Source organism: Vulpes vulpes, chromosome 13, assembly GCF_048418805.1.
Source record: "Vulpes vulpes isolate BD-2025 chromosome 13, VulVul3, whole genome shotgun sequence".
NCBI classification, from domain to species: domain Eukaryota; kingdom Metazoa; phylum Chordata; class Mammalia; order Carnivora; family Canidae; genus Vulpes; species Vulpes vulpes.
Window position 1 is genome coordinate 17,971,151 of NC_132792.1, and position 17,496 is coordinate 17,988,646.

Below are 17,496 nucleotides of genomic sequence, written 5' to 3' on the forward strand. Positions count from 1 at the left end.
CAAACTTGTTTCTCCTTGGGGCACTTTTTTTGAGGATATTTGAGCTGCCTGTAGAAATGCAGCATCTTGGGCCCTCAGAAGGTAGGTGACATGTGGATTTTTTGTGTGTGCATCTGTGGATGCCTTTCAGCACTGCTTTCTGGGCTTCAAAGATGTTGCATTGGCTTTGGCTTTGGGAGGAGCAGGGGCTTCCTTCTTTGCTTTCAGCATCATCCTCATGAAAGCATTATTAATGTCAACATCCTTAAAAGTCCCTTACCATAACTGAAAACAAGAGAGCCTTCCATAGCTTTTATATTCTCTCTTTCTGAACATCTAATCTATGGTTCTCCAAAGGTAAGTAGAGACAAAAGTACTTTTAAAGATACATCAAAGCTAAGTGTTACACTAAATAGCACACATCTATCAAGGTCTGAAAGTATTAATGTTCTCCTATGTACACAAGGATTTCCCTTGTATTGTTATCACAAAGAGAAATGCACTAAATAGTGAAATGTCCCAAAGTGAATCACATTATTACCCTGGGACTATTTGGGGGCGTATAAAGTGAATGGGTCATACTAGAATAGTGGAATTAGAACTGTGCTTCTTGAAGCTCCCTTAGGGACCTTTGGAGGGTGGGAATACCTGTTACTCCAGATCCTCTCACCCATTCAGTTAGCATGGATGTGTTTTAATCTTATTTTTATATGTACTGTACTAGAAGATTTCATTTGTACAAAGTGATCTTCAGCTTAAAAAGACTCAGAACCATCACAAGGCATTCTTCAGTTCCATATATCTGGCTAGTTCTACAGATTGAGAAAGCATAAGATAGTAATAGTGACTCATAATTAACCTGATTATTCTGTTACATAGAAATGTTCATTAAAATAATTGGAATTGTTTACAAGAGTAAAATGCTCTCCAGGCCAATTGGTTCTAATTATAGAATGACTCAAATTAGAAAATGTTGCTAATTAGCTGTGAACACACAGTGTTAAACAAAAGCTTGTGTACACTATTCTTTTTTTTGTGGGTACTGAGAGAAAGGAATGTGATTTCTTTGCCAATTGAAAGTCTCCTGGTCTTAAATTCTATGTTACATGATAAAAAATATATTATCTTTGAATGATTTGTTACTTAAATAGCAATTAAAGGGTCAACATCACATTAGCAAATAACAAAGAGCTATTTTAAAAGTGCCCAAATCTAACCCAAATGAGAACCTTACATAAATTTCCTGTATATACTATGTATAGTGGTCACATATTTTGTATGAATTTATATTTGCTTAGAGTTCTAATTTACAGTCTTGATTCTCATTAACAAACATTTTATGCCATAAACCATTTGATGAATATTTTACTATTTGCACTTTTAAATGCCTTTAGAAAACAAACATAGTTTAATTCCCAGAACATTCTCCTTATTATAATATAGTAGAATTATACTGCCGAGAACTTTGAATGTATATTTTAGTTCATTCAAAGAGGCTGTTATCTATTTATCCATCCATCCATCACCCATCCATCCATCCATCCATCCTTATACCCATCCATTCATTCATCCATTCTCTTGTCAAATTTTCCCCCTGGAAAACCCTCCTTTTTTTTTTTTTTTTTTTTTTTAAATAAACAACACAGCTCCACTTGTTTATCCACTTACTGGTGCAGAGTTTCCATTTGGTCCCCTCGATCTGACCATCCTCCCCAGGACTTCGACACCATCCGATGTGATATTAGCTGAGGCATTTATTGCCTTCTCAGCCACATGCTTGCAGTCAATAACCACTTGGACCAAAGTCTTGCTGACAACAATGTGTATCTGGGTAAAAGTAAAGATGTTTTAGGAGGTGGGAAGAAGGAAGAAATATCAATCAAACATATAGTTTCATGACTTGTCACTTAAAAGCAGGAAAGAAAAGGAATTCCGTCACTATGCATTTTGCTAGAAGAGAGAGGTTCTACTCTTAACACCACCGTGATTGTCCCACATTCGGGTTGCACTTCCACTTTTATTTACTTAATACTTTCTTTAAAATGACTTTTTTAAAAAAGATTTTATTTATTTATTCATGAGAGACACACAGAGAGAGAGAGGCAGAGACACAAGCAGAGGGAGAAGCAGGCTCCATGCAGGGAACCCAATGCGGGACTTGATCCTGGGTCTCCAGGATCACAGCCTGAGCCGAAGGCGGAGCTAAACCGCTAAGCCACCCAGGCTGCCCTTTAAAATGACTTTGAAAGGATTCTCAATCTAGCCTTCATCTAAAGCAGCAACATCCTGAAATGACAGGGTTGGTGGGCTGGTTATGCCTTTCCTGAATGCACAATAAAATGAACATGAAAATTTTAAATGAGAAAAGCTAATGGATTTACCAGCAAAGGTACTACCGGTTATTGGCAAACCACACTTTAATAATATTTATCTGACTTAAGATGAAGAGAAGAGACCTAGAATCTGACAGGGAAGGAGGAATGCCTTCTTGTGACTCCAGGACCAAAAGAAATAAAGCTCTTTTCCTTAATGTGTGGTACCATTTTCTCAAAGGAATTTCTAGAATCTGCATGTCTCCGATAATATATTCAGGAGTCTACAATTCTTTGTGAGGATCTGTAAAAAATGTGTGTCATCTTGGAGGTGATAGTCAAGGGAAAGTATATTCTAAATGAACCACATTGTAAGCAAGTTCCGCCATGAATTTTCAGACCTTTTAAGTGTATTTCAGTTGATGATGCTGTTTGCCTCACAAGTATTTCTTTTTCGTGGAAGGTGACTTTTCAGGGAGCTTAAAGAGTGGAATTAATAGGCAAATAATCATTTCACGTTAAGTGAAAGTCAAAGAAAGTTACAAACAGCTACATAAGGGAAGCTATGGTAGTTTGAAGAAAAGGTTATGGGAGTTAGAGCAACTAGGACCAGTTGTAAGTAGAAGTCAAATATCACGAAACATCATCTTTCATATTAAAATAGCATTACTTTTCACTTTATTGGTCTTTTAAAAAGATTTATTTATTTATTTTAGATAGAGTGTGCGAGTGGGGGAAGGGGCAGAGGGAGAGAGAGCAGGAGCCCCACGACTTGGAGCCCTATCTCAGGACCATGAGATCATGATCTGAGCTGAAACCAAGAGCCAGACGCTTAACCAACTGAGCCCCCCAGGGACCCCATTAACCTTGTTGGCTTTATTCAATTTTTATTTTTTATTTTATTGTTTTTTTATATTCTATTTATTTATTCATGAGAGACACAGAGAGAGAGGCAGAGACACAGGCAGAGGGAGAAGCAGACTCTCTGTGAGGAGCCTGATGGAGGACTTGACTCCAGCACCCAGGGATCACACCCTGAGCTGAAGGCAGACGCTTAACCACTGAACCACCCAGGTGTCCCTCAATCTTTATTTTTATTTCATAGTTGCACTGGATCTGGAAACATGAGGATATATATCAATTTTTACTGAATGTTTTGTTTATGTTACATCATGACCAAAATAATTTAGGTCAACAGGAGAAGTGCTTGAGAATTCTTTTTCCTGCAAAGAGGAGTTAAACCATTATTCAACTGGAGAAACACTGCAGGAGTTTTTCCTGCACATTAGTTCCTTCATACTAACATCTCTCTCATGATCATTTAGAAGGATCTAATTTGACTCTTGTGTATTTTTGAGACTTGGAATACTTTCATTATTACGAATTACAGAAATTTTCATGCTGGGTGCTAGACAACCTCGTATAAATATTCATGCTTTAAGAACCATTAACCTAAAAAAAAAAAGAAAAGAAAAGAAAAAAGAAAGAACCATTAACCTGTGGGGAGACTATCCAGGTTTGTTTGTTTTTTTTAAAACAACTTTTGCTTTACAACAGGAGACACTGAAAACTTTTCAAAATTATTTTGCTTCTTTGATTGCATTTAAGGATCTTTTTACATAATTATCAACTTTTGAAAGGCGTTGGTTGGGGCCATACTTCATATCCAAAGTGTAGAAATTAAAGCCAATTGAAAAATAAGAAATTAAGGTAAAATATTCATTCAATTAAATACAATTCTATGAACAAATCAGATTTTATCTTTACATAGTGTACTTGCATCAAGATTTTCCATTAGTAGATCTATTAACAGAATAGTTTGCAACATGATAAGCTTTTCCTTTCTGGTTTGTTTTGCTGTTTGGCTCTGTTAACAATACTGAAAAGAGTAGAGGAAAGCTCTTTAGAAATAACTTTAAAAAACTGGAAGGATTTTATAAATTTATTTTATTTATTTTTTAAATTTATTTATTTATTTATTTATTTATTCAATCATTCATTCATTCATTCATTCATGAGAGACACACACACATGGAGGCAGAGACACAGGCAGAGGGAGAAGCAGGCTCTATGCAGGGAGCTCAATATGGGACTCTATCCCAGGACCCTGGGATCACGCCCTGAGCTGAAGGTAGATACTCAACACTGAGCCACCCAGGTGTCCCAGGATTTTATAAATTTAAAACTAAGTGTTTAATGACTCTTATTTATAAGGTCTTTATGATCTTCTAGTAAGGTAAATAAAGCTTAACATTCACCTAAGGCTCTTTATTTATTTTTTTATTTATTTATGATCATCACACACAGAGAGAGAGAGAGAGGCAGAGACACAGGCAGAGGGAGAAGCAGGCTTCATGCACCAGGAGCCGGACATGGGATTCGATCCCAGGTCTCCAGGATCGCGCCCTGGGCCAAAGGCAGGCACTAAACCGCTGCGCCAGCCAGGATCCCTACCTAAGGCTCTTAAATGATTCTTTGGAATGAGAATTACAAGTTTATGTTAAGATGGCAATGTGTTTTTAACACTCATGAAATTTCACATCCCTTATTATTTTTCTTGACAACTTTGCAACAGATTTTGCTTAACCAAGAAAAAATCTTGTCAGGACAAGAGGAACTTGGTGAGTAAGTGCTAATGGGACTATTTTGAACTATGAACTAAGAAATCTCTAAGTGCATCTTGTGTTTTTAAGGTATTATATTTCTGATTGTACAGTACTATTCAACAACAATAACAAATTTTTGAGTGTAACTTTTCTGGTATACAGTTGTTCTCAGGCAGTTAGGGTATTCAAAATCCCATAAAGTAGCAACATTGTGCAAATTAGATGGATTTGACCATGCTCTAGGTCAGGAGATAGCAGCCAAGAAGAAGTTTGCTCTGTAACATCCCTTTCTTCACTCAACACACAAAAGGGAGGCTCAAGAGACAAGGCTTTTTGCAGCACCACCTATTAAATGCTCTCCTCTCCCTGCAGCCTTGGCAAGGTTGCATTCCTTAACAGCCCAGAGATCAGTGGGATCATTTGCTAAACACAAAGGAAATAGTACATGTTGGAATGAAGCTTGGCTATTCTAGTGATCACAAAAATTAAGTGTTTCAGAGACATGAAGTGGAAAGGAACAGAGTTCTAGTACAAACACCAGGTAGAAATAAAAACTACAGACAGGTTACAAAGTTCCTCCTCAGAATAACTTTTATAATGGTAGTGATGAGTTGTCTGTATTTATATAAATATATCAGTACAAACTGTCTTCTACAACATGAACTGGCTGGTCTGTACTGTACCACCATCTGTACTGGTGGCTGGGTAGACCAGCAATCCTTTCCGAATCACACATACTGTAGCGAAATAATAATTTTCCTCCTAGTAATGTAGTATCCTCTACCATACTGTTGCTCAAAGCATAAACCTGGACCACTTCTAACAACATTCCGTACGGTACCTGGTAAAAATGCACACTTTGCTTTCATATCTTAGAACTACAAAGTCAGAAGAAGCTCACAGATAATTCTTACTCCAATTAAAATATGAAATCCAAAGCTCTATGGGATTTATTTTACATTTCTCTGTTGCTTGGCCCACAGGAAATAGAATATAAATAAGTAAATAGGTAAACAAACAAACAAACAAATAAATAAATAAATAAATTTACATGTTGGAAGGAAGCGTGGCTTCTAAATAAATAAATAAATAAATAAATAAATAAATAAATAAGGCATTACTCACCTTGTGAAAGCTACCATGGAAAATTTTCCTAATTTCAGGTCCTTCAAAAGTAACTGTTTGAAAATCCCCACTGTAGTCATAGTTGAAATACGTTAAGGTTTTACCTCCATCTAATCAAAGAAAAATAAAACCAGCTCAGAAATTATTATAATGGGTAAATAATTTTTCTAAAATTCAAGCCAAGACAAAATAATGCATCCTTTGTTTTGAGGCTGTGTTTAGAACAATTTGATGGAAAAGTAAGGAAATGTTGATCTATAGTCCTTGGTTTACACCAGGCTAAGAATTAATTAAAATAACTATGTGGAATTAATTGAAATAACTATGTGGCAATAATAGTGACATACAGACACCTATATATATTCTTCCTCTGTACTTCTTTGCCTATAATCTTATGCCCAACACCCTCCTAGGAGATGGTTGTCTAAAACTGGGAGTAGAAGTAGACAAAAAGAGACAATAAAGTTAATCATATCTTAAGACTCAGAAGCCAAACCCTTTGCTTTATTAACCCCTGGAGCAACCAACTTTTCCAGGACATGGAGCTTACACCACCTTAAAAGTGATATTCCAGTAGGTCTTTTATTATGAACAAACTAAATCCACAAACAAACTAACTCTTCCTAATCTTCAGGACTTCATGTTAAAAGGAATTACAAAAAAGAAAAAAAAAAAGGGAATATTTCTTCACTAATTAATTCCTAGGTACAATTTAATTACTCACTGGAATTTCAAAAGGAATAAGCTAGTCTCTTTTTAAAGATGTTTTTAAGTTATTCATTTTACAGAGAAAGTGTGTTGAATGTGAGTAGGAGGAGGGGCAGAGGGAAAGACAGAGAAGCAGACTCCCTGCTGAGCATGCAGCCTGATGCAGGGATCCATCCCAGCATCATGACCAGAGCCGAAACCAAGAGTGGCATGCTGTTATAACGGACTGAGCCACCCAGGCTCCCTGGAAATAAGCTAGTCCTAATCATTTTGAGAGGTTTCTTTCTTGTCAAGTCCCATGTGAAGATGGGGTTAGTTATGCATACTCTTTTAATCTAGGCTTTCCCTTAGTTTCAGTATGTATGCAAAATGCTTTACAATATCATATTTAGTCATTGATTCATTTCCATGTACTAGAAAGTCCTTTTACAAATACTGGTTGGAGATAAGATTAAATACATTTTTTATCCAAGTATGTGAGTTAGCACCTAACAATAGCCACCAAATTTTGGTACTAGCTTGACTGGAATCCTAAACAAAAAGGTATTTAGAAAACTTAATAACATTAACTGAAAACATGATGATCCTCTTAAATGGTCTTCATGTGTGACATCCAAGAACATGTGATTGAGAAGCTTTTTCACTGGTTCCCCTCTTCTTTCCAAACTCCAAACAATAGAATGCCCCAGGCTTCAGACCTATTCTCTTCTCCTTCCAGATTCAATCTCTAGATGATCTCACACAACATCATGGCTTATATGCCACTTATATACAACTTGCAAATTTATGTCCCCATCGCAGAATTCTTCCCAATATATGCTGCTGCAAATCTGGATTTTTTTTCTGGGATATGAAATAGGCATTGTGATATTGCAATTTATAAGAAATATATATATGGTCATTCAAATATATATGAAAAATATATATTTGGTCTTGGTCTATGGTTCCTGGCTCACAGCTCCCAAAACACTTGGAATTTTCTGTGATAAGAGCTATTAAGATGTTTCTTGTTACATTACTGAAGTAACTTTCAGAAAACCATAAGGTAACCTAAGGATGGAAGGCTGGTTGTCAAGAGAAACAACCCTGTGATGAGAGGGCTGGTACATTCAATTCCACTTTTTTCTCCCAACTCTAAGGAGTGGAAAGTGCCTAGAGATTGAGTTCAATTGCCAATAGCCAATAACTTAATAAATCATGCCTACATAATGAAGCCTCAATAAAACCCAATGGATGGGGTTCAAAGAGCTTTTAGGTTGCTGAATACAAGGTGAATATTTGCCTGGAGAGGATATGGACCCTCTGTGCCTCTTCCCACACACCTTGTCTTATGCATCTCTTCCATCTTGCTGTTTCTAAGTTATATCTTTTTATAATAAAGTAGTAATCTAGCAAGCAAAATGTTTCTTTAAGTTCTGTGAGCCATTCTAGCAAATTAATCAAACCCAAAGAAGAGCTTGTAGGATTGATGATTGATTTTTTTTGTAAATCTCTGATTTATAACTAGTCAATCAGAAACACAGGTAGTGGGGGTGGGGGAACAGTCTTATGACACTGAACCCTTACGTAGGGCATCTGATGCTATCTCTGGATAGATAGTATTAAAACTGAGTTGAATTCTCAGCATCCTCCTGATATCTGAGAACTGCTTGGTGTTAGGTGTAAAATTTCCACTCTCCTCATATCCCCAACACACACACATTGGAATTGGGTTAAGGAACCCAAAAGAAAAATCTTATACTTATCATATCCATGTACAAAAAATTATTCTGGTTTTACCCCTCCCAGTGACCTTCCCGACTCCCCCAATCATCAATTTTGTTCTTCCTGCAATCCTTACTATCCCAGTAATTGTCTCTTTCTGCCTTGCCCACTACTGAATCCCAGAGCCTCGTGCTGGCACATAGTAGAAAGTCAGTGAATATGTGTTAAAAGGACGAGTGGATGAATGGATGAAACAACTGTTACATAATTTATTGCTAGTATTTACTCATGGCTTAAGATAAATGAGTTACTCTACAATATACAATTGACCCTTGAATAACGTGGGGTTGAAAATCCACATGTAACTTCTGACTTCCAAAAAACTTAACTACTAATAACCTATTGTTGACCAGAAGCCTTACTTATAAACAGTTGATCAACATATATTCTGTATATTATAGGTATAATGTATTATATTCCTACAATAAAGCAGGCTAGGGAAAATATTATTAAGAAAATTATAAGGAAAATTAATTTATAATATTTTACTACATTTATCAAGAAAAAAAGCCTTGTAGAAGTGGACTCATGCATTTCAAACCCAGGTTGTTCAAGGGTCTATGGTACACAAAACAGGCAAGATGGCATGCCATAATCGGAGAAGGACAAACATATGGTCTCATTCATTTGGGGAATATAAAAGTTAGTGAAAGGGAATAAAAGCAAAGGAGAGAAAATGAGTGAAAATATCAGTGAGGGTTACAAAACATGAGAGACACCTAACTCTGGGAAACGAACAAGGGGTAGTGGAAAGGGAGGTGGGCGGGGGATTGGGGTGACTGGGTGATGGGCACTGAGGGGGTCACTTGACGGGATGAATACTGGGTGTTATGCTAGATGTTGGCAAATTGAACTCCAATAAAAAATTTTTTAAAAAAGATGGCATGCCATATACATTATTCATTACTCATACATGTATATGCAAATACATAAATATACTTACTATCTAAAATGACTCCAACCAATGGGTCAGAATTTTTATTTAAAATCTCCCAAAGAGCAAATGGCTCTTCTGGAGTGTCAGGAAGAATCCGGAATAGAAAACTCATTGTGTAGTCAGAGGGCAGTCCTTCTGGATGCAAATATCTGAAAAATGGAAAGAAAATAACATTTTCTTGCATCCCTTTCAAAAAGTTATTTATATGTTTATAAAAGCAAATATGTTTTAATTATATAAGATTTGGAAAAACAGAAAAAACACAGAGAACTGTTAATCCCATCCATAGGTGGCCACTGTTTTGATGTGGTACATTTACCTTCAGTTTTTCAAGGATTCTGTAAGTATTTCTCCAATCTGTATAATGCTGCCCCTTCTCTTTTCTTAGCACCATTTACCATACAGTTTATATTTCCTTAAATATTTTTTAAAAATATGATATTTAATTTCTGCACAAACTTTTCTTGTCTGGCTATTCCATAACTTGTCTAACTGGTCATTTCTTATCAAACATTTAAGTCATCTCAAAATTTTTGGTATTATAAATAATATTTACCTGCAGTCTTTTTGTAAAACTTAAGACATTGTCACTTTCTACTATAGGTTGTAGTTAGTTGCATTCCTGTCCATGCTTCTTGCTGGGATGCAACATCTAGATCTACCTTCAAGAGTTAAGAATAATACTATTCTTGTTGCTGGGAGTGCTGTAGGTAGACAGCTCTCAAATGCCAACTCCCTTCAGAGACTGCCTTCGCAGAAGGAAGGATCCTCCCAAGGTCATGCCAACTTTTTTTATGGCACCTGTTTTCAATGACTGGTCTTTGAGGGCATATGAAGACCAGAGCCTTTCATTCCAGTGGAGGTAGCTCCGTTTTCAGAACTCCTCTATGTTCACCAATGGAGACTTTCAGTGAGATTGTTTCACAGCTTGACTTTTCTCCTTTGTCTCCTCTCATGTCCTTCCATTACTTTCCATGAGAGCATGTCCACATCAACCTCCTTGAACCCTCATCTCCACACCTCGATCTGCCTCTGGGGAACCAAACCTGTTACACCATCTTATCTCTCTCTAACAATTAAGTGGATCACTGATATAATTTTAAATTTTTTCTCAATGCCATAAATATAGCCCTTTACATATATAGGAGTCCTAATTAATAGTTATTAAGTGGTTAGATTTGTGAATATGAGACCTCAGCCTTAATTTGAAAATGAGAGTTTGGTTTGCATGGATAAAAATCTTTCATTCATTTTATTTATATATTAGTTCATTCATTCATTCATTCATTCATTCAACAAACATTTATTGTGTCCCTACTATGTGCCAGATGTTGTAATAGGCACTTAAAATACATCAGCGAATAAAACCAGCAAAGCACCTATCCTTGTAGAAGCACTTAAATTCCAGCAGGGTGAATTATACAATGTGTTAGAAGGTAAGCATGCCATAAAAAAACAACAACAACAAGAAAAATAAAACAGTTTAATGGGGATTGGGAATGCTAGAATGTATTATTTTGCAATGTTAATTAAAGTCATCACCACTGGCTTCACTTAGAAGGCTCACTGAGGTTACATCTGAAGAAAACCTCCAAAAACACAAAGACATCCAGCTAGCGCAAAGACACCAAAGTGGAGTGTGCCTGGTATATCTGGAGAATGGACTGAAGAAGACAGGAGGTAAAGTCAAAGAGGTAATAGGTACTCAGATAATATAGAGCCTATGGGCCATTCAATAGTTTTGACTTTTAATGCAAGGGGAATGGGGAATCAGATTTTGGAGTGACATAATGTACATTTTTAAAAAATCACTCTGACTGCTACTTGGAAATAGAGTCTGGGAAGGCAAGGGTTGTCGGAGCAGGAAGACCAATGAGAAGCCTGCTTCAATGAGCCTGGGAAGAGATGACAGCGCCCCATATGGGGTGAAGGCAGTGGAGATGGTAAGAAGGCACAGATGACAGGATATCTTGGTAAAGTGGATGTGGGATATGAGGGAAGAGTCAAAATTTTTTGCCTGAGAAACAAACTAGTTAGATGTAGTGATCATTAAGATTGAAAAGGTTGTAAGCAAAGCCGGTTCTGGAGCGAAGGTCAGATGGTCTTGAAATGCAGAGTCTGAAATGCCCATTTAGATATCTTGAGTGAGATGTCTAGTATGCAATTAGATATGCTAGTCCAAATATGGGGGAAGGGGTCTGGACTAGAAATATAAATTTAGGAGTCACTGGCATATAGACAATGCTGAACACCACTCAAAAGATTGCTAAGGAATAGGTATAGACAGAGAAAACGAGAATGTCGAGGATCCTCCAGCATGAAGAAGTGGAGGTGAGAAGAGGCAGCAGTGAAAAGAACAGCTGGTAATGTAGGCAGAGCTCAAAAAAGTGTGTCCCAGAAGCCCAGAAGGAGAGTGAATCCAGGAGGAGGAAGTGAGTACCTGTGTCAGATACTTATACTGGTGGAGTCAGAGGAGGCCTGGGAACTGGTGAATGGATTTAGCAAAGGTAGATGGTATTCACTGGATGAGCCATTTCAGTGGGGTAGAAAGGATTTTCCCTTAGGCAATTCTCATTTTTGGCCAGGCCTCCACAGAGGATTTTTTTAAAGATTTTATTTATTTCTTTATTTGTGAGAGAGACAGAGAAAGCACGAGTAGGGTGAGAAGCAGAGGAAGAAGCAGACTCCCCACTAATTAGGAAGCCCAATGCAGGTTGATCCTGGAACTCCAGGATCATGACATGAGCCGAAGGCAGATGTTTAACTGACTGAGCCACCCAGGTGCCCCCACAGAGTATTTCTCAAATACCCATTTTAATATTCAACCCTAAACTCTGAAAAAAGAAGCTCTCCTAAAAAGTAACACCAGATGTTGGCTTTATCTAAAAGCACATAGATTCTATAGGTCAAAGGCATTTATAACAATTTTCCGGAAAATGAAGCTACACTTACAACAGCAAATATTTTACATTATTAATAGAGGTCTGCTTATTTCAAATATTATCCTCCTAAATGAAGCACAATAAAATAATCCGGGTAGTACTGAGATAAGCTAGAATTTAATAAACAATATTTTCCAAGAAGATAGGAAAGCAATTTGTGTATAATTTGCATAGATGAATTTAATACTCTAATATGATCTCCCCCATTTGTTCATGCACATGTGCACACTACATCACAATCTGGGCACTGAAAATGTTTCACACTGGAATGGAAAATAGCAGATAACATCTTGAGAGATGATCCCTTGAACCAGAAATTTGCTGTAAATGGGCCCAGGAATCCCTATGTACATCACAACTGTAAAGCGAGTAGATAATGTGGTTTGTACATAAACTCAATACTACTCTTCAACTATATGGAGTCTCTGTTATGACTTCTCAAAGATGACTTCTTTGACTTTGTCAAAGAAAAATGAGCTGAATTCATGGCACTAGCATGAAACGGCTCAGGGTGTGGGCTCCGGGGCCTGATTGCCAGATGCAAGTCCCAGCATTTTTGCTAAGCAACCATGTGATCTCACTTGAGTCATTTAGCTTCTTTGTGCTTTAGTTTCATTATTTGTAGAACTGAGATAATAACTGAATCTAATTCACAGAGCTGTTTGGAGCTTTGGGTGAGTTTATATATATAAGCACTTAGAACAATGCTATGTAAGTATCAACTGTCTTTATATATTTTTCAGACTAACAGATAAAGTTAAGCAAGCGTTATGCATGAGTCCAGTGTTTCTAAACAAAGAAATCTAATCATTTGCCCTTATCATCACAGAAAATCCTACTGGGAACTATTACAGCATATTTCAAGCTGACATCATTTTCACATTGAGATATAATAACAAATGATTGGCTTTAATATCTTGCAATGGAAACATACTTGGTTGGCTGGGAAACCAGGGCATCTTTATGAATTCGGTAACAGGGATACACATTGAAGGTACCAGGCTCCATGGAAACCCCTTCCACAGATGAAAAATCCTTTTCGACCAAACCAAACATTTCCATCATCTTAAATCCTAAAGAGAGAGAGGGAGAGAATAGGCATTTTAGGATTTTAAATTTCAAAATTAGTCTTTTAAAGATAGAAAAAACAATCTGGACCCCAAATGGGAGTTAATATGTTTGTATTTGGAAAAATTATGATAATGCATACCTGCAAGGTCAGTGCCATCCTTGTACAACAGTGGGCAGGCTAGGAAAAAAAACAAACAATATAAAACCCGAATTTAGATATTTTCCAAACATATTCTTTCCCTATCCTGAGAACAGGAAGCTAACATAATCTTTGCGGAAGTCAATTGTGAAGGGAATTCAAACCAGATGTGGCTATGGTTTTTTGTGGATTCCTAAAGACTGAAATGGTCTCACTTGGCTTCTTACAACCAAAAGGACATGGCTTCCTTCTCCTCTTACAGGTCTATTAAAAATCGATGGTGGTCTCTTGAGAGCATGTGTTGGGAGAAGTCTCACTTCTAATGTGTTACCCTGATGAGCAGTCTTACTACATTTTGAAAACCATTTGCTACAGTTGTTTCGGGAGAGTTGCTTTCAGACATAGGCTCTCATCTCATTAGGGAAAGTATCCACCTAAAACCCTACATGGGGAGAGCGGAGGTTTATTTCCAAATACTCAAAACCACAAAACTTAATGTCTGCATAATAAACAGCTCTGCAAGTCCATATTCTTTTCTCAGATCAAGATGGGACTCATTATTTAACTGGTATGAAATATTTCAGCCATTAAGCAACATGAGTAAGTACAAATTCCAAAGAACTAACTTGCTGATGCGGTTTCGCAGACAAAAGTAATCAACTCATCTTCAATTTTCTTAAAGGCGTCAAAGTCATCCACAAAGAAGACGTGCCGTGAACTGGGCTTGCTGCCAATGCTAACCAACTCTGAATAATCTGCATCAGCCACACCGACTGCAAAGATGCTGTAGCCTGTGGCAGGAGGGGAAGAGATTTTTGATTGTTTTAAACTGTACAAAATACAAATAATGCAATGTAAGACATGTCCCAATGTTTAAAATGTGTTTATGAAGAAGGCCTGGTTGAGGGGATGGATAATTCATTTTTTACAGTCCACCAGAATTCTGCATATCCATATGCCACTATATGATACTTATTCCATCATCCCCTAAGCAATTTTCCATTCTAAAGAAACTCAAGGTGGCCAATGCCCCAATTAGTGCTTGAGACAAAATAGTTGCCATTGGAGGAGCATCTGTATGCTACATATTTCTAATAATTATTTTAAGATTTATGGCATGAAATGGAGTTGAGACAGAGAAACTTATCTCAGGTGGTTTTTTTTACATGTAATACCTGAGATGTTAATCGACTAGCAACCTAAGGTGGGTCATGATTCCATTCTTGGCAAATAAATAGTAAACTACTATTCGCCAGACATGTCTTAAAAAATGGAATCTTCATGAAAATCCTATGAGAATCTCCATTTTAAAGATGAGAAGGCTGAGGAGTTTGAGGAGTTTCCATGATCAGGTTCCCTCCCTGACCCTGCATATTGGTCCTTTTCACAGTTTTGCACTTAATCGATGCTATCTCTTACATAAAGTGTCCTATATGTAACAAAAGTATTAGAGAAAATGCAGCAAAATATTAAATTTGTAACTTGGAGTGTTTTTAAAAATTTGCATCATCTAGTTAATATTAAAAATATTTAGATTAAATATTAAGAAAGAGAAACAATTAAGTCATTCAGATGTGGCCTATAAATTTGTATTCAGAAAACGATGGCAACATTACTACTGGTGGCTTACCATTTGACTGCATCTCCCCGGAGATTTTGTTCACATCATCTTGTGACCTGCCATCAGTTATAACCACAATGACCTTCGGGATGCCTCTTCTGGTCCCTGACTCTGCCGTGAACAAACTATCTCGGACATGCTTGATTGCTTTTCCTGAAACAAAGGAAGGCAACTGTTCAATTTCATTCTTTTCCTTGTTTGTTTCACTGGGGAGGAGAGGGTGGGAGTGAAGTTCTTAGATGGGTGAAAAATCTTTTTAGAAAATCTCTATTACTAGGCCTCCACAAAAAAGTCATTTCAGTAATTACTAATAATGAATTACTTTTGGATTTTTGCCGAGTTTTGTTGTCTTACCTGTTTTTGTATTTCCCCCTTTGTATGAAATATGTTTAATTGCATCAAGAAGGGTCTCTTTGGTGTTGTATGCATTTAGTTTAAATTCTGTTCTGGGGTCATCAGTGAACTGAACCATTGCAACCTGGAGAGAGACAACGTATTTGTTTTCATATATATAGAGACTTCCTCTGGGCCAGAGAGCACAGACAATGGTATGATCACACTACATTTTTAATTTCTTTTTTAACCCAAACCACAATTTCTTTGGCTTAAAATTTCATACAGGTTACAGAGCAAATCTGACAGCACATCAAATGGCATTTTTGTTCTCTAAGTATTTTTCAGGAAGCAGTTTATTTTTAAAAACTTCTCTCAGTCTCATAAAAATCTTTCACTAAAGTATGTAAGCCTTTTGCCACCTCGTTTGACAGATGGAAAAAATGTAGCCTTATAATTTGGCAAAGGTCAGAGAATCAGAGGTGGATTCTTTACAAGGATGTCCTCCTGAAACAAACCTGTGAAGAGATTACTACTCTTCCATGTTTTATACAAAAGAAAATGGAGGCACTTTGCAAAACTTCCATGTTTTTTACAAAAGAAAATGGAGTCACGTGCTTTGGACAATATCCCAAGAGTAGCCACTGACAGAGCCCACAGTTGAAGCCAATTAAATCCTACTTCAAAATCTGTGTTTTCTTTTTTCTTTTTCTTTCTTTTTTTTTTTTAAGATTTCATTGATTGGTTAATTTAGAAAGCAAGTGAGGGAGGGGTAGAGGGAGAGAGAGCCTCAAGCAGACTCCCTGCTGAGCATGGAGCCTGCCCTAGGACTCAATTTCAACATCCTGAGATCATGACTTGAGCTGAAATCAAGAGTCGAACACTTAACTGGTTGAGCCACCCGAGTACTCCCAAAATCTGTGTCCTTAACCACTGTGATAAAAACCTTCTTGACTTCATTTCCTATTGTTTGTTTTTATTCCAGGGGAATTTGGGGGCCACCTTAAATTTATTGGGCTTTTTTTTTTTTCCAGCACAGTCATGGAGGGAATAAATACAGCATCTTCAAAGTGCTTCCCTTGTGTGAGCCTTCGGCTGCTACCTACTTATCAAGGGCCACTGCTACACATCTCACCATCTCTAGGAGCCACATCTGACCCCTCTATCCAAAACAAATTTCTCCTTCCCCAAAATGCCTCAGCACTTTATGAATTTTTCTCTTATGGTTCTCCTTACATCCAAATTTTCTCAGCCATTCCTCCATGACACATTCCAAAACGGCTCCTATCCGTGAATCTCCTTGCTACCACCCATGCCCAGGCCTCCAACTCATCTCTGTGTTGGACTATGGTCTCTCTGCTTCCACTCTTATCTGTGTTACTATTCACACTCCACAAAACAGTCAGAATGACCTTTTTTTAAACATTTTTTATTTATTTATTCATGAGAGAGAGAGAGAGAGGCAGAGACATAGGCAGAGGGAGAAGCAGGCTCTATGCAGGGAGCCCGATGTGGGACTCGATCTTGGGACTCCAGGATCACACCCTGGGCTGAAGGCAGGCGCTCAACCACTGAGCTACCCAGGGATCCCAGAATGGCCTTTTTAAAAAAGCAAATTAGATCTTCCCTCCTCAAAACTTTCCAGTGGCAGGGGCGCTTGGGTGTCTCAGTCAGTTGAGTGCCTAACTTTTAGTTTCTGCTCAGGCCAGGATGTCAGAGTCGTGGGATCAGGCCTGTATGGGCTCTGGGCTCAGCAGAGAGTCTGCTTGAGATTCTCTCCCTCTGCTATTCCCTTCACTCAAACACACACACACACACACACACACACACACACACACACAGTCTCTCTCTCTCTCTCTCTAAGACATAAATGAACCTTTTTTTAAAAAAAAGCCTTCCCAATGGCTTCCCACTGCAATTATGATCACATCAACTTCTTCAATGGTTCATAGCAGTCAA

At 37.5% G+C, this 17,496-nt stretch overlaps 1 protein-coding gene across 3 annotated transcripts in view; it reads right to left on the minus strand.

Moving 5' to 3' along the window:
* Positions 1 to 17,496, minus strand: part of COL14A1 (collagen type XIV alpha 1 chain) — a 216,832-nt gene that overhangs the window by 76,479 nt on the left and 122,857 nt on the right. For all 3 annotated transcript variants that reach the window (XM_072734006.1, XM_025993393.2, XM_072734007.1), the window contains 8 exons: positions 15,559 to 15,682; positions 15,214 to 15,357; positions 14,210 to 14,374; positions 13,584 to 13,622; positions 13,308 to 13,446; positions 9,438 to 9,580; positions 6,023 to 6,132; positions 1,648 to 1,806 (listed from right to left, as the gene is read on the minus strand). In XM_072734006.1, coding sequence (XP_072590107.1) covers positions 1,648 to 1,806; positions 6,023 to 6,132; positions 9,438 to 9,580; positions 13,308 to 13,446; positions 13,584 to 13,622; positions 14,210 to 14,374; positions 15,214 to 15,357; positions 15,559 to 15,682 — 1,023 coding nt within the window. The remainder of the gene's footprint in view (positions 1 to 1,647; positions 1,807 to 6,022; positions 6,133 to 9,437; positions 9,581 to 13,307; positions 13,447 to 13,583; positions 13,623 to 14,209; positions 14,375 to 15,213; positions 15,358 to 15,558; positions 15,683 to 17,496) is intronic.